This window comes from Micromys minutus (genome assembly GCF_963924665.1).
Source record: "Micromys minutus genome assembly, chromosome: 14".
Lineage (NCBI taxonomy): Eukaryota > Metazoa > Chordata > Mammalia > Rodentia > Muridae > Micromys > Micromys minutus.
In genome coordinates, this window is record NC_137983.1 from 1,495,497 (window position 1) to 1,514,221 (window position 18,725).

General features: G+C 51.9%; 3 protein-coding genes across 8 annotated transcripts; 2 read left to right on the forward strand and 1 right to left on the reverse strand.

Annotated features, from left to right (window-relative positions):
• The first annotated feature begins 852 nt into the window (after positions 1 to 852).
• NR2C2AP (nuclear receptor 2C2 associated protein) lies at positions 853 to 3,101 on the forward strand. Of its 2 annotated transcripts, XM_080928409.1 has the most exons (5): positions 853 to 1,684; positions 2,060 to 2,150; positions 2,357 to 2,462; positions 2,535 to 2,602; positions 2,962 to 3,101. In XM_080928409.1, exons 1-5 carry the CDS (start codon positions 1,647 to 1,649, stop codon positions 3,079 to 3,081), a joined length of 423 nt encoding a protein of 140 aa, XP_080784535.1. In that variant the 5' UTR covers positions 853 to 1,646; the 3' UTR covers positions 3,082 to 3,101. The 2 variants fall into 2 exon arrangements, with proteins under 2 accessions (XP_080784535.1, XP_080784534.1); XM_080928408.1 differs by lacking the exon at positions 2,962 to 3,101 and having other exon boundaries at positions 2,535 to 2,928.
• On the reverse strand, positions 2,964 to 9,594 carry RFXANK (regulatory factor X associated ankyrin containing protein). 4 transcript variants are annotated; one of them, XM_080928405.1, is made up of 9 exons: positions 9,341 to 9,594; positions 8,474 to 8,668; positions 5,818 to 5,898; positions 5,184 to 5,249; positions 4,943 to 5,043; positions 4,696 to 4,821; positions 4,279 to 4,345; positions 3,900 to 3,980; positions 2,964 to 3,360 (listed from the first exon to the last, which is right to left on the reverse strand). In XM_080928405.1, exons 2-9 carry the CDS (start codon positions 8,658 to 8,660, stop codon positions 3,095 to 3,097), a joined length of 975 nt encoding a protein of 324 aa, XP_080784531.1. In that variant the 5' UTR covers positions 8,661 to 8,668; positions 9,341 to 9,594; the 3' UTR covers positions 2,964 to 3,094. The 4 variants fall into 4 exon arrangements, with proteins under 4 accessions (XP_080784531.1, XP_080784530.1, XP_080784533.1 ...); XM_080928404.1 differs by having other exon boundaries at positions 4,943 to 5,067; XM_080928407.1 differs by having other exon boundaries at positions 3,138 to 3,317.
• A 445-nt stretch (positions 9,595 to 10,039) lies between these two features.
• On the forward strand, positions 10,040 to 17,082 carry BORCS8 (BLOC-1 related complex subunit 8). 2 transcript variants are annotated; one of them, XM_080929060.1, is made up of 6 exons: positions 10,040 to 10,170; positions 11,969 to 12,081; positions 12,532 to 12,596; positions 14,620 to 14,730; positions 15,414 to 15,495; positions 16,185 to 17,082. In XM_080929060.1, exons 1-5 carry the CDS (start codon positions 10,134 to 10,136, stop codon positions 15,448 to 15,450), a joined length of 363 nt encoding a protein of 120 aa, XP_080785186.1. In that variant the 5' UTR covers positions 10,040 to 10,133; the 3' UTR covers positions 15,451 to 15,495; positions 16,185 to 17,082. The 2 variants fall into 2 exon arrangements, with proteins under 2 accessions (XP_080785186.1, XP_080785185.1); XM_080929059.1 differs by having other exon boundaries at positions 16,435 to 17,082.
• Positions 17,083 to 18,725: the final 1,643 nt, after the last annotated feature.

Consider the following 18,725-nt stretch of genomic DNA (forward strand, 5'->3'; position numbering starts at 1 on the left):
GCTTTTGCTAACCCGTGGCCTGGAACTCTTTCCCATCCATCATGTCCCCTCCCAGACAGAAGCCTTTCCTTCAGAAAGACTCCCTGCTTCCTCAGTCTGTTCCTGTGGCTCATCCCTGAACCCACGAGGTTTGGGGTGTCTATGTCAGGTTTTGTTTGCTCCCATTAGGACACACTCGTCTTCATCCTGTGAAAGGCACCTCGTTCATTCCAGATAGCATTTCCTGAGACCGCTGTCCACGGGCCCCAGTGCCTTGCAGTGTCTGTGCACCCTGTCATAACTGAGCACCTTAGCTGAGAGGACTCAGCTGGTAGAGTAGCCGGCCCTGACTACTCAAATGCAGTCCTCAGGACTCACATGACGAAAGGAGAAAGTCAATTTCTACACGTTATGATCTGACTTCCACATATAAATAAAAGTAATAAAAAAATAGGATCTGGTGAATGTTTTGAGAGTACTTCCTGTTCTTGCAGAGGACCAGTCAGTTCCCTGCAGCCTCACTGGAAGTGGTACAGATCCCATGTCTTCTTCTGGATGGACAAGTACCAGACACTCATGGTATACAAATACTCAAGCAGGGCTGGAGAGGTGGCTCAGTGGTTAGAGCACTGACTGCTCTTCCAGAGGTCCTGAGTTCAATTCCTAGCAACCACATGGTGGCTCACAACCATCTGTAATAGGATCTGATGCCCTCTTCTGGTGTGTCTGAAGACACCTACAGTGTACTTGTGTATAATAAATAGATAAATCTTTAAAAATAGATAAATAAAACAAACACACACATTAAACAAGTTGCTTTTAATTAAAAAATATTTTTTGATTCCAACACGGGGCGTGAAAGTGTATGCTTTTAATCCCAGGGCTCAGGAGGCAGAGGCAGAAGGATCGCTAAGAGTCTAGGCAGCCATTACCTGCGCTGCGAGTTCCGGGCAGCCAAGTCTACATGAGGCACTGTCTCAAAAAATATATTAGGGTTAGATCTGCTAAATTGTCAATGTTAGTATGAAACGTGCTGTCTGTCGCCCGAGGGACGGCAGGTGCCCACTAAGCCATGCGCGCGCGCGAGAGAGAGACAGACAGAGAGACAGACAGACAGAGACAGAGAAGATGAATTTGGGGGTCCAAGCAGGACGCACGGGCTGGTGGTGACTGATGCTTCCAGTAGCACGGCCTCATCGACGTTTAATCAGGCCTCTTAGGAGGGCAATAGGCTGCTGGGCTCCCAAGCTGCATCCATGGCGAGCGATGCCTTCAGCAGGCAGACAGGATCACAGGAAGGTCGTGAGAACATTTTATAACCGCGAGGTGTGTAGTGGTCATTTTCCCTCCAGCTCCATAGAGCCAGAAACCTCAGGGAGCGGGCCCTTTAAGAGGTGAGGGGGCGGCGCTATAAACCCCGCCCCGGTCCCACAAGCAGGACTCGTTTGTGCTGCACTGCGCGTGCGCTGGCCGCACGCGGTTCCGGGTTCGCAAACCTTCTGGGGTTCGGCTGGTTTAGGAAGCTGCTTTTGTCTCACTCCGGTTCCCAGATCGCCCGTCTTGTCACATAGGGGTGACCCGGAGGCTGGCGGCTGGGTCAAGTTGGGATTGGCAGCGCCGGGCTTCGAACTCGTTCTCCGCGGTAGGGGAGGCAGCGTAGAACCGAGATGACCCAGTCTTTGGTTTGTCCCAAGACCGTGAGCAGGTGAGTGTAGATCTGGGTGCGGGGGCAGAATAATTGGAAGCTGCGCTGTGGAGGCGAGGCCCAGATGGCAACTTCCTGGGATCGGGCTCAGGAGCCTGGAGCAGGCTGGGGGCGGAGCCAGGTGGTTTTAGGGCGAGGTCTGATGGTCCTATCCCCTGGCTGGGGTGCTGCCGGGTGCTCCCCGTCCCCTTGCTAAGAGTAAGGTCTAGTGTTTGTGTTCCTGGCTGGGGGTGCGGTCTGGTGGTCATGTTCCTGGCTGTTGGTGGCAAAGTTCTTGGGGGGGTGGGGCTGGCCGGCCTCTGGTTGGCTCACTGCAAGGGTGCTTCTGTGAAAGTCGGTAGTGTTGAGGCCCCTAGCCCTGCTCCTGTCCTGCAGGGTCAGTTCCGTGCTTAATCGAAACAGCCGGCAATTTGGAAAGAAACATCTTTTTGACCAGGATGAAGAGACATGCTGGAACTCTGACCAGGTAAGGTGCTGTACCCCTCTATCCCTAGTGTGAAGCAGATGCAGGGTTGCAGGGTGCCTTGAAAACTTTGGGGAAACCTAGAAAGCACCGCGTGCTCATACCCTTCCTGTGCTGGCTGTGACACTGACACTTGAGAGATGAGCAGAACGCAGGCCCGAACCTTGTAGTTACCACGTGCCTCAGTACACACACTCATCTGCTTCCAGGGCCCCTGCCAGTGGGTGTCACTCGAGTTTCCCCAGTGCGTTCGGATCACACAGCTGCAGGTGCAGTTCCAGGGTGGTTTCTCCAGCCGACACAGCCGCTTGGAAGGTACGGAAAGGCTGTGAGAGTTGGGGTGTAACGGAGTTCCCTGGATTCTTAGTCCCCCTTTCTTCGCTGCAGGCTCACGGGGTGGGGAAGCCCTCAGCAAGATTGTGGATTTCTACCCTGAGGACACCAATACCCTTCAAATATCCTGCTTGTCCTGTGGTGGGAGGGACCCGATTATCTACAAGCTTTGGATCTTTGGGTGTGGTGGCTCAGACACTGGGGAGGCTGGGGCAGAAGGATCTAGAATGCCAGGCCAGCCTTTAGTGCCCCGGAGGTGGAAGCAGTGAATTTAAGGTCATCCTCAACTACAGTTTGAGGCAAGTCTGGGCTACTTGAGACCCCCGAATTTAAAAAAAAAAGAAGGTGCTGTTGATTTCTTGATGTGTATGAGAAACATCAGGAGTCTGCAATCACTGGCCCATTGGGTGGTTTCTGGACTGGGAAGGTGGGGCCTGAGGGTCAGAGATAAAACCACCATTTCCTTGACCACAGAAGTCACACCTTCTCCATCCCCACCGTGGAGGTGGACCGACTGAAGTTGACTTTTGAGGACATCACTGACTTTTTTGGCCGTGTAATCATCTACCACTTGCGGGTGCTGGGTGAGAAGGCGGGGTGAGACGTATCAGCGGTTACTTCCTCCAGGAAGCCCCCCTAGGAGGCACCCAGAAGCCCTTCATGTTCGGCACAGATTTATTGGTTCCTGTTGGGGAGGGCCCTTCCCACCACTGTCCAGGAGCTGACTGGTTTGTCCCTGAGTGCCTGGATTCCCAACAGGCTGTCTTCACTTGGGGTCTGCAGGTCCCAGGGTGCTCTGGAACAGTTTGAGGATGTGGCTCTCCATCACCTGTTGCACTGTGGGAGGAGGTGGGAGGAGGCAGGAGCTGGGGAGAGGGGACTGAAGAAAATGCTCAGACTCAGGTGTGCAGAGGAGAGCGTGAGCAGGAGACTTCAGCCAAGTGCCTCTCTGCCCTTGCTAGGCTGGGCTCGTAACCTCCAAAGAACGTTGCCTTAAGGTCTGTCCCTCCTCCACGTGCTGCTTCCCACCCACCCTCCGAGGCCTCCCGCCTCCACAGCCATGAGTCCGAATAAAACATAAACCCACCCTACCTGTGGTGTAGAAGTCTGGGATGCCCACCCACCACGAGGAAAGGTGTGCAGACGTGGTGGTGAGAACTAAGATCCACACCCACCCGAGGCAGGGCTGTTTGTATCTCAGTGTCTGTGCCCCTCCCCACCAGGGTAGCTTCCAGTCTCATCACGCACTGGTGCCCCCGCTGCAGCCTAAGAGCCAGGATGTGGAGGAGCCTGAGCCTGCCTGGGTGCTAAGGGCCATGTTTACTACCAGGATCTGGCACCCACAGGAACATCCTGTGCACCTCCTCTGCGGCCACCCCGTCCACAGCCTCTCAGCCCACTCTAGTATCCAAAGCCCACCTTTGCGGTATCCCAGGGCCACTGCGAGGTCCATTGGGGTGTAGCCAGAGTCGGCCTCTGTGGTGAGATCAGCACCCCGGGCTGTGAAGAGGAAGAGGCAGAGTCAGGAGCCCATGGCAGGGCTTGGGGACTGAAGGCTGGCATGACTCCCTCCACTGCCCCGGAACAACTACATGTATGCCCTTTGTCCATATGACTTGGGTCAGTGGGCAGACTTTAGTACTCCCATCCCTAAAGAACAGGGTTATAGTCTCTGAGGCATGGAGGGTAAGAGACTCATCATGGCTAACAGGACCTTACACAAACACCTTCACACTACCCTGCCTCTGTCTACACTCAGAGCCTGTAATTCCTGCAGGGCCCATGGGCTCCCACTCACCCAGTAAGGCCTCCACACACTTCACATGGTTCCCACGCACAGCGTAGAGCAGTGGTGTCCCCCCATTCTGTGGGATAAGACAATGTAAAAACAAGTTAAGTCTCAGTGCCCTGTCCCTGCCCTCCGGCTGACAATTCCTACTTCCTGCCTAGTGCTTGGGCTATTTTTCTGTTCTATCTCTTAGATGCCCATTCTTCCAGGAAGCCCTCCCTGACTTCCCTCAGCTGCCTGAGGCTCTTGTAGTTAGTGGCCTGTGAGCCGGCCATTATAGCTTTACTCTTTCTGTGGATCTTGTTTCCTTGACACTGGGAACTCTTTATCAGGTGTGAGGATAGTTGTCTTGATCCCCAGAACCAACCAGGGCAGGCTTGGCACCTTGCAGGAAGCCAGGACAGACCAAGGGTGGCAGTGGCTCACCCAGTCATATATGTTGATGTCCACGTCACGGTCAAGCAGCAACCTCACGATGTCTGTGTAACCACCCACACTGGCAAGCGACAGAGCGCTCTCCCTCTCCTTGGCCAGAATGTGGGGGTCAGCACCCTGGGAAACAAAGGATAGTGATGGGACCCCTGAAACCCCAGGGTCCCCAAGTACAGTGGCACATCTCCAAGGCAGCAGCTTCAGAAGCCCAGGCGTCCATGCGTCCCCAGGATGGACATACCCAGTCTAGCAGGAAGCGAACTGTCTCAATTTCTCCAAAGGCTGAGGCCCAGATGAGGGGAGTGAAGCCACGCTCATCAGGTTTGTTGATCAGGTTGTCGCCTGACAAGTGGGAGGCATGTGGGACTGGGATGGCAAGATGGCAGCTCTCATGAGCGGGGTGGGCGGGGCTCAGGGGTCACATGAAGCGGAACATTATGCAAAACATCCACACACACACAAGCCAGTCACAGAACACGTACCCTTCCGCAGATGACCCTTCAGTTGGCTCAGCTCCCCTTGAGCTGCAAGCTGGTGGACAGACAGGGCTGGGGGCAGAGACGGGCAGTGTTCACCTACTCCATCCCTCTCTAGGCCTGTTTACCCTGCTCAAGATTCATCCTCTTTCTCTTTTTGTTTGTATGTTTTGAGATAGGATCGCATGTAGCCCAGGCTGGCCTGCAATTTGCTACATGTTTGCTATGTGTAGCCAAGGATGGCATAGAACTGCTGATCCTCAGGAAGGCTGGGATGACCAGTATGTGCTACAGTTCTCAGTTTATGAGGGGACTGAGATAGAGCTCAGGACTGTGTGCATGCTAGGTGAGCAACCTAACAACTGAGCTAGAAGCACTCCATCCACTGAGCTACAGTCACTATCCACTAAGCATAAGCACTCTACCCACTGAGCTACATTCCCCAATCCCTTGTAGTCTTTCATTCTCTTTCCTTTTTTTCTGTAATAGGGTCTCATATAATCTAGGCTGACCTCCAATTTAGTAAGTAGCTAGGGATGACCTTGAACTTCTGACCTCCCGCCTCACGTGCAGGGCCATGGAGCACCATGCCAAGCTTATAAGGAATCCTCTATCCCACCCTCACTTGAGTTCTACTTACAGTCCAGGGTGGCAGGCAGAGCTGAGACCTCATTCCCACGCTGCCGGTTTGTGAGGGTTGTGGAGTGCTTCAAGAAACTTCCTGCAGGGAAAGGAAGGTCTTGTTCTCCTGGTGTCTGGGCTTGTCCCAAGGGTGTCCGGATGCATGCTGACATGCTGCAGGCTCCGAGCGTAAGACCACCCCTCTGACCTCCACGTGCACACCCACATTCACACACAGATATTAACAGTACATTAATCTTAAATGAAGGAAAGATGAAGGGCCTGGCAGCACGGGCCACATTCCCAGCCTGGGCTACAGTGAATTCCAGCTCACTTGAGACCACAGAATGGAAGGAAGCCTATGGCAAAGGAACATGGGAGGGGAGGATACAGGAGATCCAGCACTTGCCTAACACATGTGAGGCACTGGTTGAATTCCCAGCACAAACCAAAACAAGAAACCAAGAGAAGGGACCTGGAACTCATTCCCTGGTCAATAGTGCTTACTGCTCTTCCAGATAACCCGCGTCGGTTGGTTCCTAGCACCTGTGTTGGGTGGCTCACAACTGCCTGTAACTCCAGACGATTGTACCGGAAGCCTCGGGCTTCTGTGGACACCTGGAGACATGCCTCAGTAGTTAAGGGCACTGGCTGTTCTCCCAGAGGACCTGGATTTGGTTCGTGGTGCCCACATGTTACCTCACAATCTAGGGATGCCCTCTGCTGGCCTTTGTGAGTACTGGGCATGCAAGCACCGCTCACATGCAGGCAAAAACATAATACACACACTTTAAAAAAAAAATAAAAATAAATGTTTAAAGAATATAAGTAAATAAAGTGAGGCTGGGTAGTAGTTGTGCACACCTTTAATCCCGACACTCAGAGGCAGCCTGGGCTACAGAGCAAGTTCCAGGAGAGAAGTGACAAGGCCAGAGAACAAATGGGGCTGAGGGACACAAGAGGAGTCACAAATTTAGGGCTAGCCTGGGCTACACAGTGAGACCCTGCTGCAAAAGAAAGGAGAAAAGAGAAAACGCAGGTAGAGGGTGCTAGAAAGCCTGGATGGTTATACCTGGGGACTGGAGTTTCCCACTGCCGGCATGGTAATATTCTAGAATTCCATATGCACAGGTTAATGAGAGGGTCATGCCATAGTTTGCTTAGCTGCACCGCAATCACGTTCAAATGGTAAATGTTTGTATTTGTCACGGTAAACAAATGGTAAATGGCCAGGTGTGGTGGCCCATGCCTTTGATCCCAGCCCTTGGGGAAGCAGAAGCAGGTGGATCTCTGTGAGTTTGAGGCCAGCCTGGTCTACATAGCGAGTTTCAGGACAGCCAGGGCTCCAAATAGACCTTATCTAAAAAATGTATATGTACATATGTGTGTGTGTAGTGGTAAACATGCCCAATTTAGGCGTACAGTTTATAAATATTGTAACTGAGTTGTGTTTTGCACAATCTAATTGTGGTTGGAGATTTACTACAACAAATTAGCTCCCACAACACATGTTTGTATATGTGTATGTATATATGTATGCACACACATACAAAAGTGTATATGCACACATACACATACTATATACAAATTTTGGCTGGCCTAGAACTCACTATGTAGACCGGGCTGGCCTCGAACTCACAGAGATCTGCCATGGCTGCTTGTCCATGTGACCTCAGCACCCACTGGCTAGCAGGGCTGGCTGAAGCAGCTCAGCTGTAAGGCTGCTGGCTGGATGCAGTCCTCCCTGGGACCCACAGGTGGAAAAAGGGAACTAATCCTGAAAGTTGTCTTCTGCCCCCCACACGTGTGCCATGGCATGTTCATACACACGCAATACATACAATAAATAATGCAATGCAATGTAAAAACATAGGGGTTGCTGAGATGACTCTCAGAGGCTAAGAGCCCGGATTTGATCTGTGGACACGTACAAACCCACTGCCAGTGACTCAGACGCCCTCACGCTCAGCACTGTGTGGTGCACATGCATACAGGCAAAACACACACGGGGCATTAAAGAAATTCTCCAAAGTTTTTGTTTAGGTTTACTTAGTTTGTTCCGTATGTGTTTTGCTTACATGAATGTTTGTATACCATCTGTGTATCTGGTGTCCTCAGAGGCCAGAGGAAGTTGCTGGATCTCTGAGCGATTGTGGATTGAAACTGGAGTTAGGATGGTTATAAGCTACTCTGTGGGTGCTGGGAATTGAACCCATGTCCCTGAAAGAACAAGTTCTCCAAACAACTGTCTCTCTGCCCACCCCCACCATCCATTTGAAGACAGGGTCTCTCTATGAGGCCTCGGTCAGAACTCCCTATATAAGTCAGGCTGGCCTTCAATTCCCAGACAGCTACCTGCCTTTGTCTCCTGAGTACCGAGGTTAAAGGTATGTGCCAACCATACTTGGAGAATCTTTTAAAAAATATTTTATACACACTTATCACATGGTAAGCCATTAATGAATACATGTCAATGTCTGGTCTCCATACATGTGCACACATATGGACATGCAGTGGTGTGAACACATGCACATACTCCCAGGAACATACACATATATCACCTTAACACACATACGACGATAAAAATACGTAGGAGGGTGGAGGGGAAGAGCCATGGGGTAGAGATACGGTCTGGAACTTGACTCCCCCTCCCCAGAGCCCAGAGTGGTTCTCACCCTGTAGTGAGGATGCACTGGCATTTGCTTCAGGATTCACAGTGTCTGGGGTGCAGGGGAACAGACTGAGGACGACAGTGTCTGAACTATCTGGGGATTCATTTCTGGGGTCCTCAGGATCCTCTAGGTCAGGAGCAGGGGACTGCTGGTTTGGAATGAGGTTCTCTGCAACCTGAGTGGGCTCCATGGAGGAAGCTGGAGTGAAGAGATGGCAGTAATTAGCAAAAGCTCGTGGGTCTCCAAGATAGCTCAGTTGGTAAAGGCACCTGTCACCATGCCAGATGGCCTGAGTTTTATCCCAGGAGCCCACATAGTGGGGCAAAAGAACTGACTCTAGTATGCTGTCCTCTGACCTCCACACCATCCTGCCTCCAAAATAAAGGAATAAATGAGTTCTTCTCAGGGGCTGGAATTTGCTTTGGTGGGGTAAAAGTTAAAGGTGGTAGTGCACACCTTTAGTCCAAATACTTGTAAGAAGAGGCAGGCAGATCCTTTTGAGTTCAAGACTAGCCTAGTCTAAATAGTGAATTCTATGACTGCCACAGCTATATTAGAGAGATCCTATGTTACACACACACACACAATCACACAGGCACGCGTGCGGTGTGGTCAGTGGTCTGGTTTCCAATCTCCTCACTTACAAGCTATGAAAACCAAGCTATGAAAACCTTGTCTATGACTAAGCTGACCCTCAGTTTCCTCCTTAATAAGGTGAAGATGTGAGGCCTCAGAGAGGTAATATCAGAAAACAGCATAGAGAGATACTAATGCTAAACTTATCAATGTCTCGATGTGGTTATTTGGGTCTGAGTACCCCCCAAATGACTTAGGACTCAACAAAAGATGATATTTGGAAGATCCACTCACCTCCCTCCAGCCTCCTCCGTCCCCCTACGCTGCCAGCCTGGGTCTTCCAAAACTCGGGAAGCTCTGTTCACAAACTTTTCTGGTCCAGTAGAGGAGCAAGTTGAAGACTCGGACGCTCAGTCCTCTAGCTTCCTCTGTCGGGACATACAGCAGCAACTTGATACGTGACGACTACTCCTACTGGCGAACTCCTCTACTGCGCCTGCGCATCTCTGCCCTGCAAAAGTACCAAAAAATAAAAAATAAAAACCCAAAGCTGCTTCTTGCCCTTTAAGACTGGAGGGAGGAGCGTGGCTTCCGCTGAGGTGAGTACAGAGGCGCATGCGCGCGCTCACCGTGAAGGGCTGAAGGAGCCCTCGACCTGAGAAGGATTTCACTGCGCGTGTGCACCCCTGTCCCACGCATCGCCCCCATCTGTCTTCCCCAATGGGATCCACATACAATAGGAGGGCGGAGCATTCTGTCGACAGAGGCGGGGACATGTGGGCGGGACTTGTCAAATTTAAAGAGACTGAGTGTTAGTGTCAGTCCTTAACAATTTCCCTGCCCTGGTTCCTGAGAATTATCTGTATGTGTAGCAGGGAGTCCTTGACTAGGTGCCCTAGAGCATCAAGAAACCTCTATCCTCCCCACAGGCTAGCCTAGGACTGCCTCCTTCCCCTGTATCTCGTCTGAATAGGAGTAAGGGGAGCCAGAGTACAAAACATCAGAACACAACCCGGAACGCTTAGTTAGACAGCCCAGCTTTCTGACTTCCGGTTCCGGTTTCTCGGCTCTGCGGACCACCTTCGCTATGGAAGAACCTGAGATGCAGCTGAAGGGAAAGAAAGGTGTTGTGGGACCCCAGAGGGGTTGGAGGGGCCTAGAAAGGGCAGAGAAAGGTATATGACAGAGAGAGCCGCCTTAGACATCCTGGCCTGCGGGACTCGGCGGAAAAGGGAGGTGATGTGATGTATTAATTAATGATCCAGGGCAGGAAAAGGCTCTCTGTTTCTGAGATGAGGTCCAGGGATATAACCCTGGCTGTATTGGAACTTGCTTTGTAGACCGGTTGGTCTCAAACTCCTCTGCCTCCTGAGAGCTGGAATTAAAAGCAGAATCTATCTAAGTTCTTGCTCAGTGTGATATGTTTTACACATTCGTAAACGAATATGTGGGCTCGATGGCGCAATACTCTGATCTTCTCAAGAGGCAAGAAGCAGGATAACAAGTTGAAGGCCAGTTTGGTCTACACATTGAGGCTCAGTCTGGAAAGAAGAGCTGGGGCTTTAATTCAGTCGTAAAGCACTTTGCCCAGCGCATTCAAAACTCTGGATTTGATCTCCGTCACTGCAAAATAAAGACCGGATAAGTAGGTGATTTTCTTTGGCTGATGGGAGCCCTGGTGGTAAGAGGAGTTGGTGCCATCTGCCGCCTGTAGATGGTCAGAGCAGGTTTGGTAAAGGAAGGAGGTGAGGTGGGGGGGTACTGCAGTTGGAAGCAACAGGATCCTTGATGGATGGGGCAGGAAGGATGGAGACTTCCTGACTGGGAAAACCTTTGGTCAAAGTCTACCCTGGGATGATGGGTTTTGTTCTGTTGACTTGTGGTAGGAACATGAGTTCTGGAGGAAAGGAAACAGGTAGGCTTAACAGGAACTTAGATGGATTCTGCAGAGGGCAGCCTCAACAGGCATACTTCTCTAACAGGTTTGTAATACGCTATGTCTCAGAGCTGTTCCAGCACAGCAAGGGACTTGGCCTTCCACATCATTCCTGTCTCAGAGGAGAGGCCACACAAGGTTGTGGATTTTAGGCACTTCTGGGTTCTGTGGTCATCCTCTGGTCGGCTAGATTTGGCAGTACATGGTTCTCTTCCCAGCACTTAGGAAACAGAGGCGGGAGGATTGCTGTGAGTTAAGGACAGCTTAGTCTACACAATGAGTTACAGGGAATTGAGAGCTACTAGATTCTAGTGTGATGTTTCATACTGGTCTCCAGTATGTTTTAGTTATAAAGGAGGTGGGGGTGACAGTGGCTTGGTACTGTCCACCAGTATCCTCTGAAAGTGGGCTTGGGGAGGAAAGGTTGTGAGTTCATGTAGGTTCTGATGCCCCCTTGAGTTAGGCCTCACTGCCTCTAGCTGTCCCTGGGTCGGCAGATGACAGTTACAGTGGTGCAGACTGGCAGCTCCTCTCCTGGTTGGGCTCAAAGATCGAACAATCAGGGGTCTAATGTGGGTGGGGCTCAACTGGCGCATGTTTGCCTGGCAAGCATGAAACTCTGGGTTACATGCCCAGCACTCAAGAGGTGGAGGCAGGAGGATTGGGAATTCAAAGTCATCCTTGCTTATAGAAAACTAAAGTCTAGCCTGGGCTAGAGACTCTCTCTCTATATATATATATATAATTTCCCTTTAAAGATGCTAGAGAGATGTCTCAGTGGTTAAGAGTGCTTAGTGACCTAACAGATGACTGGAGGTTGGTTCCCACAGTTCACATGGAGCAGGTCACAACCAACTGTAACAGCAGCTCTCCTAGCCTGACACGCATGCACAGTCACCCACATAAATATACATACATACACATAATTCAAAATAAAGTAAATACATGAGTCTAATACTTGTCCCTTATTCCCATGGCAAACACAGTAACAGACAAGTTCACGGAGAGTGTCTATGTCCTTGCCAATGAGCCATCAGTGGCTCTGTACCGGCTACAGGAACACGTGCGCCGCTCACTGCCGGAGCTGGCCCAGCACAAGGTGAGTCCTGCCGGCCCTGCTGAGCATCTCCCCCAGGTCTACTCACAGCTCCTGAGCAGGAGTGGGGTGCTATCCACAGAGGGGCTTAGGTCAAAGCGGAGATGGAGTGTAGTAGCTGAATCAGGGACGATGTGGGGACAGCCCTTGATGGCTTTTGAAGGAGACAGTATGGTTTTCGTTAGTGGCCAGCAGGGTGAGGGAAGAGCCCAGGGAAGGGTGTGCTAAGCAGAAGGAATAGCCGATGCAAAGGTCTTACGGCCTTCCAGTGACATAGAGCCCCAGAGGAGAGAGAGCTACAAGGGGAAAAGGCTCTGTGCTCTAAGGGAATTCAGGAAGGCCTGGTGGGACTGAGGGACTCAGTGGGGCTGGGGGCTGGGGGCTGGGGTATTGTTCGCCATAGCACTGGCTTCCGTGGGGCCTTTCCTCCTAACAGCCCCCCAACCCCTGCAGGCTGATATGCAGCGGTGGGAAGAGCAGAGCCAGGGCGCCATATACACCGTGGAATACGCCTGCAGGTGAGAGACTTTCCACATCTGTCACAGAGCAGAGTGACGCGGATTCCCAGTCCCCAACCCCCATTGCTGCACAGCCATGACACCTCCGATGGGTCCCTCACAGTTGTTCTTGGAGAGTTTGGGGACCCGACTGTCTCTGGCTTGGGGTGGGTGGTGGATGGCTCACTAGATAAACTGCTCACTACACAAATTCCATCTGAAGCACCCATGTTGACAGTTGATGTGCACCTGTAACTCTAGCTCTGAGGAGGGGAGGCAGCAGAATGCCTGGACTAGCTCCCCTACAGCACTAGTCCTGTTGGTGAGTTCCTAGTTCAGTGAGAGACTCTCGCCTCAAATTAGATCCCAGAGCTCAGCTGATAGAATGCTTCTGTGAAAGTAAGGTGCAGAGTAGTTAATGAACATGCCAGCATCAGTCTCTGGCCTCCACACACGTGCTCACAGGTCTGCACACACATGCACTCACTGGTCTGCACACATGCACTCACAGGTCTGCACACATGCACTCACAGGTCTGCACACACATGCAACCACCCACCCACAAACACACATTCACTTACATAAGCCACACAGACAAAAATTTGGCCCACTCCCAACTGAGCAGAAAGCCTTAGGCTGGACCACAGTTAAGCAGAGTCAGGTTGCCTGCTGCCCAATGGTGCGCAGAGCGCAGGCAGCTGGTGCTGAGTCTGCTTCCCACTTCTGCCTGTCCTGCTGTGTCTGAGTTGGGTCTTGTACACCCCAGGCTGACCTTGAGTACCCAGCTTAAGCAGTTCTGCTTCAGCCTCCCAAAGAGCTGAGAGCATTCTGTATATGACTTATTCACATGTAGATTTTATTCTACACTTTGTGAGGATTCGGGGTGTGCACTCGTGCTGTGGTATGTTTGGAAATCAGGACAACTCAGGAATCTGTTCTCTTCTTCCACTGTCTCAGGTCATCAGCCTTGGTGGCAAGGGCCTTTACCCGTTAGCCACATCTCTGCCCGCTTCCTGCGTGGCTCTGTGAGTGTCAAGTCTGTGCTGTGCTCACTGGGTTATGTCTGAAACCCTGGGCTTGTGGAATACACAGGACCCCATCTTCCTCTCACTCTGTAGACCAGGCTGGCCTCAAACTCACAGATCTCCTGCCTCTGCCTCCTGAAGCACGTAGAGCTCACAGTGCAGATTCAGAAGTTCTTCCTTTTGATACGCACTCCTGATTGCCTGAGCCTCTCCCAGGCTTCTAACGGGGATTTGATCCCCTTATTTGTACAATTCTGTGGGGCTTCTGGACATAGAGTAATAAGCCCCTTAACACACGTCACAGGAAGGGGTGTTGGCTAGTGACATGGCTCAGTGGGAAGAGGGACCTGCATCAAACCTGATTACTGTTTAATTCCCAGAGCCCAAATTATGGAAGAAGGAAACTGATTCCTGCAGGGTGTTCTCTGAGCTCCATGGACACCTCTGAAGATGCATCACCTCCATAAATAACTTTTTAAAGATATTTGTATAATTCTGAGACTGTACAGCCCAGACTGGCTTCAGGGGGATCATCCTGCCTCAGTCTCCCAATGCTGGGAAGGCATGCAAGTACAACCTTGCCTGGTCTGTACACTTGAAGTCATAAAGCAGTGTCCCCAGCAGTCGGCAGTGTTCCCAGCAGTCAGCAATGTCCCCGCAGTGTCCCCACAGTGTCCCCAGTAGTCGGCAATGTCCCTAGCAGTCAGCAGTGTCCCACAGTGTCCCCAGTAGTGTTCCCGCAGTGTCCCCAGCACATAACTAGTAGAGGAAGAGCCATTTCGTCCCTGGGAAGCTGTACCCAAGGCAGTTGCTGGGCCTAGAGGTGTCTTCCTGAGCAGGATGACAGTCTTCAGGCAGAGAGGTGAGTGTTTTGTCTACAGACATGAAACTCCTTAGTTAATAGTTACAGTGTGAGAAGGTTGAGCCTACCTCCAAAGCCCCTTACTGAGGGATCCTAGGCTGCTGCTGCTGCCAGGGTAGGAACATAGCTGTCTGACCCTTACTCCCTTCCGTTTCAGTGCTGTGAAGAGCTTGGTGGACAGCAGCGTGTACTTCCGCAGTGTGGAAGGCCTGCTCAAACAGGCCATCAGTATCCGGGACCACATGAGCACCAGCGCCCAGGGCCACAGGTAGCCCTGGCCACCTGCCCTCCCCCCCACCCTAACCAGTGAGCTGTCCTGGTGTTCTTTGCCATCTGTTGCACCCATAACCTGTAACCCAGCTGGTATGAGGGACGAAATGGTTCTGGGCTCACAGGGACAGTGACCCAGAGACACAGATCAGAGGAAGTGTGGCTGTGGCATCCCCAGAATTGTGACCAGAGCAAGGGGCCTGAGACTGTCACTCTGAGCCCGTAAAAGGAGCAAGAGGAGTGATTGAGCTGAAAGGTTGAGATTGGCAGGAGCTGGGCCTCTCCCGTCCTGCACCCCCATGGTTTCTTCAGCTGAGAGGCTTTTGGTTAAGGCCCAATGTAGTAGAAAGCACCTGCTGTCCTTGGCCTCTTTTGTGTTGGCTGTAACTCAATAAACACATAGCTGGCCTGCACCAGCCTCAACCAGCCTTTGACCTGTCTGGCCTGGAATGGAAAGAGCAGTAGCATAAAGTGCTAGAGACCCCCCACTCCCCCCCCAATCCGTCACACCCAGATGGCCTGGCCTCTGAGGTGTGTGTTGATCCCACCTTTGCAGCAGATCCAAGAGCTCAGGCCGTGGGTTTTGGGTCGCCATGGTGCAACTCCAGCCTTCAGCCAGCTCAGCTGAGCAGCTTCCTGGCCTGTGGGATAGGTCTCATACATTTGCATATTTTGTTCCAGCCAGGAGAAAGTATCCCCTCCTCCTTCCCTGACCTGACCCTGACCCTGGAAGACTCAGGGCCCCACCGGCTTTCCCACGCAGGTCAGTGTGGAGACCACCACTGCTGAACTAACCCATTTCTTTGTGTCCCTGCAGGGACCTGCTAACTAACTGTTGGGTTTCCTAGCTGTTCTTCTGGGATGGTTTCTTGGGGACTGGCTTAGAGGGTCCCACTCTAAGTTATTGTTGTTCAGGCCTCTCTTGCCTCATCTTCCTTCCTTTGGCTGAGGCCTGCTCTCTGTACCCAACCCTCAGCTGTGTGAGCTTGAGACGACACCCTCACTTTTCTGGTCTTCAGTCTTTCCCTCACGTAAACATGGCTCCCCCATGTGCTGAGCCCACATGCTTGCTAATGGGTGTGTCCGTGAGAGAAACGTTCAAAATCCTGCACTTCACAGCACTGTAAAGCAGCCGGGCCCTGGTGCTGCTTCAGGCCTGTACAGTTGGATACATCCTCCAGCTTTGCCTGCTGGAGTTGGGGGAGGGCGGGGCCTTGCAGATCAAGCAGAGGTGCTCATCCATCCTCTGTGCAGAGACCCAGGAGCTGGGTGGACACTGGCTTAAGGCCCCAGAGCCCAGAGGCAGCTGGGTGCACTTCCTAGACTGTACAGAGGGTTGATTGGGTGACAGGATCATCGGGCATTAATTAGGCACCTCACTTATACGGTAAGTGTTCCTCAAACTCCTCCGGTATCAGGCACTTACTGGGGATCTCACTGCATTTACTGAAGGTCTCAGCTTGCCGGATTTCTGAGCACTCATTGGCTGTCACCCCCAACACAAGAGATGAGCAGTTCTTCACTTGGGAGTCCCATGGGGGCATTTGGGAAGACGCTAAGCTCGAAGGGCTCCCAGCTGTGTGCACTCCGCACCCCCAGCCCGGCCACATAATCAGAAACGGACTTAGTGGACAGACAGACAGCCCCAGGTACTGCTCCTGCCTGCAGGCACTGAAGTCTCGCTCTGGCCTTCTGCCCCTAGCTGCCCTGTCCCCCAGCCCTGGCAGAAGCAGTTCCTTGGACACCACATTGAGGACTCAGCAAGAACTGAAGACCTGTCGAGGTGGCGAGTACCTGCTGCCTACGGGTCCAGCGACAATTGTCCCCTGGGTCATAGATTAGAGTCACTGTTCCAGTAGCACTTACATGTCAGTCTTTGTGCACATACACTGAGTGTTCAGAAGTTGTCTCCTTCCATGATGGGATCATGACCTACATCATGTTACATAGCTAAAGACCTGCCCCTGCCATGTATGACGCACAGCTAGGTGCTGCCCTTCTCTGAGGTTGAGGTGAACACAGGAGCCACTGGAAAAACATTGCCTCCCTCCATTCAGGGCAAAGCCTGAGACCCTGGCTTCCATCCCGTAGACCATGCTGGGGAAGGATGTTTGCCTGGTTTGTATCTCCAGAATAACACACCACAAACTCAACCAAAAAAGTGTTACCAAAGTCATGGGAGCAGTTGGCTGCATCGGCTCTGCTTAAGACCCAGCTGTGTGCCAGACAGAGCCCCTGTGCCAATGACACATGCTAGGACCTGGGGAGATGGCTTAGCCAGCAGAAGTGTTTGCCTCACAGGTCTGGGGACTAGAATCTGACCACCAAACCCACAGTGAAAAAGCCAGGAATGGGGGTTGGGAGATGGGATGGGGGGGTTCGGGAGGGGAAACTGGGAAAGGTGAGAACATTTGAAATATAAATAAAGAAAATATCCAATTAAGAACAAAAAAAAAAGAGCCAGGTATAGTGGCCAAAGCTTGTAGCCCAGCACCCACACAAATACACACCCGTAGACACGTGTGAATAAAGAATGTGAAAAGTACCCCTGGATCCAGCCACAGCAATGGGGTGCCCTGAGCACCAGGTCCTGGTGCACCACAGCCCCTGGGTGCCCTTCGCAGCTGGCAGCTGGCACCTTTCAGAGGTTTCAGAACAGTCTGTCTCCAACCTCAGCACCTGCTGTCCAGGCCTCCCAGGGCCATGGCTAATTTACATTCCATTTGTATTCGCCCCACAAGAACAGAGCATTGGTTCTGGTGCACAATCCTGCCTCCTTACACAAACCAACCAGAGGAACTGAGCCTCCAAGGGACTAAGTCACTCAGCAAGGTCTTATATATGCCCCCCAGGCTCACAGTCCCCCCCCCTTCCCACCTAACTCAGTAACCTGGAGTCAGGTGGTGACCTTTCTGGGCCATAAAGCATCCAAGAAGGGACCTGGCACCCACCCACTGACTAAAGGGGTCTGACCTGAATGAAGCACAGGGCTGAAAGGCTCTGTAATTATGACTTTAAAAACAACTTTTATTAGGGGGCTGTGCATTAGTATGGCATGTGTTTGAAGGTGGTCAGAGGACAACTTGGGGAGTCCTTCCACCATGGGATCAAACTGAGGGTCATTGGCTTGGCAGATAGCACCTTTACCCACTGAGAGACCCCATAAGCCCTGGCTTACTTCCTTTTAGACAGGCTGATCATGAATTATCCTATGCCTCAGCCACCTTACTTCTGGGTGACAGCCAACACCACCAGGCCCAGTGTTGCCAGCTTTTGAAATCTCTGAAGTACAAGTAAGGCTTTTTACATCTTAAAAAGATTGGCTTTATTTTTAGTTGTGTGTGGGCGTGCAGGTGTCCACAGAGGCCAGAAGAGGGTGCTGGATCCTCTGGAGCTGGGGTCCGAATTGTGAGCTGCCCATTGTGGGTGCTGAGAATGGAACTCTACAAAAACAGGATGTACTCTTAACCTCTGCTACCCTCCCACACTAGGAACAGAGCTGTGTGTGCCCCAGAAATAACTCTGGGCTCTTCAGACTGTGGGGTCTGCTGGTCTTAAAACGGTCCAAGGCACATTGGGCCTGGCCCCAGGGCATAGCAGAGGATACATACAGTCTGGGCTACGCACCCCCAGCGCTGAGGTGGGTGAAGTATGGGATGCAGAGTCTCAGAATGGGAAGGACCAGAAGTGGTCCTCCCCAGAACCTGTGGCCTTGTCTCTACCTTTTCCACTTGCAGAGGCTCAGAGAGGTGAAATGCCAGCCAGAGGCCATACAGCAAGCTCTGCAAAGGGACAGAGGTTTCTAACCCTAGGAGAGGTGGCCCTTGAAAAGTCTGCAGCAGTTCAGGGTTATCCCTTTTATGTTTGGTTGGTTTTTTGTTGTTTGACAAGGTTTCTCTGTGTAGCCCTAGCTGTCCTGGAACTCACTCTGTAAACCAGACTGGCATGAAATTCAGAGATCCACCTGCCTCTACCTTCCTTGTACTGGGATTA

Bases quoted from the DNA above. Each gene is read 5' to 3' on its own strand.
- NR2C2AP (XM_080928408.1), top strand. From the start codon at position 1,647: ATGACCCAGTCTTTGGTTTGTCCCAAGACCGTGAGCAG. The intron at 1,685-2,059 runs GTGAGTGTAGAT...CCTGTCCTGCAG, and splicing joins TGTCCCAAGACCGTGAGCAG to GGTCAGTTCCGTGCTTAATC. The intron at 2,151-2,356 runs GTAAGGTGCTGT...ATCTGCTTCCAG, and splicing joins CATGCTGGAACTCTGACCAG to GGCCCCTGCCAGTGGGTGTC.
- RFXANK (XM_080928404.1), bottom strand. From the start codon at position 8,660: ATGGAGCCCACTCAGGTTGCAGAGAACCTCATTCCAAACCAGCAGTCC. The intron at 3,981-4,278 runs GTGAGTGGGAGC...TCCTCTTCACAG, and splicing joins GTGTGTGGAGGCCTTACTGG to CCCGGGGTGCTGATCTCACC. The intron at 3,361-3,899 runs GTGGGCTTTGGA...CATTTTCTTCAG, and splicing joins GGCCCTGGGATACCGCAAAG to TCCCCTCTCCCCAGCTCCTG.
- BORCS8 (XM_080929060.1), top strand. From the start codon at position 10,134: ATGGAAGAACCTGAGATGCAGCTGAAGGGAAAGAAAG. The intron at 12,597-14,619 runs GTGAGAGACTTT...CTTCCGTTTCAG, and splicing joins ACCGTGGAATACGCCTGCAG to TGCTGTGAAGAGCTTGGTGG. The intron at 14,731-15,413 runs GTAGCCCTGGCC...ATTTTGTTCCAG, and splicing joins ACCAGCGCCCAGGGCCACAG to CCAGGAGAAAGTATCCCCTC.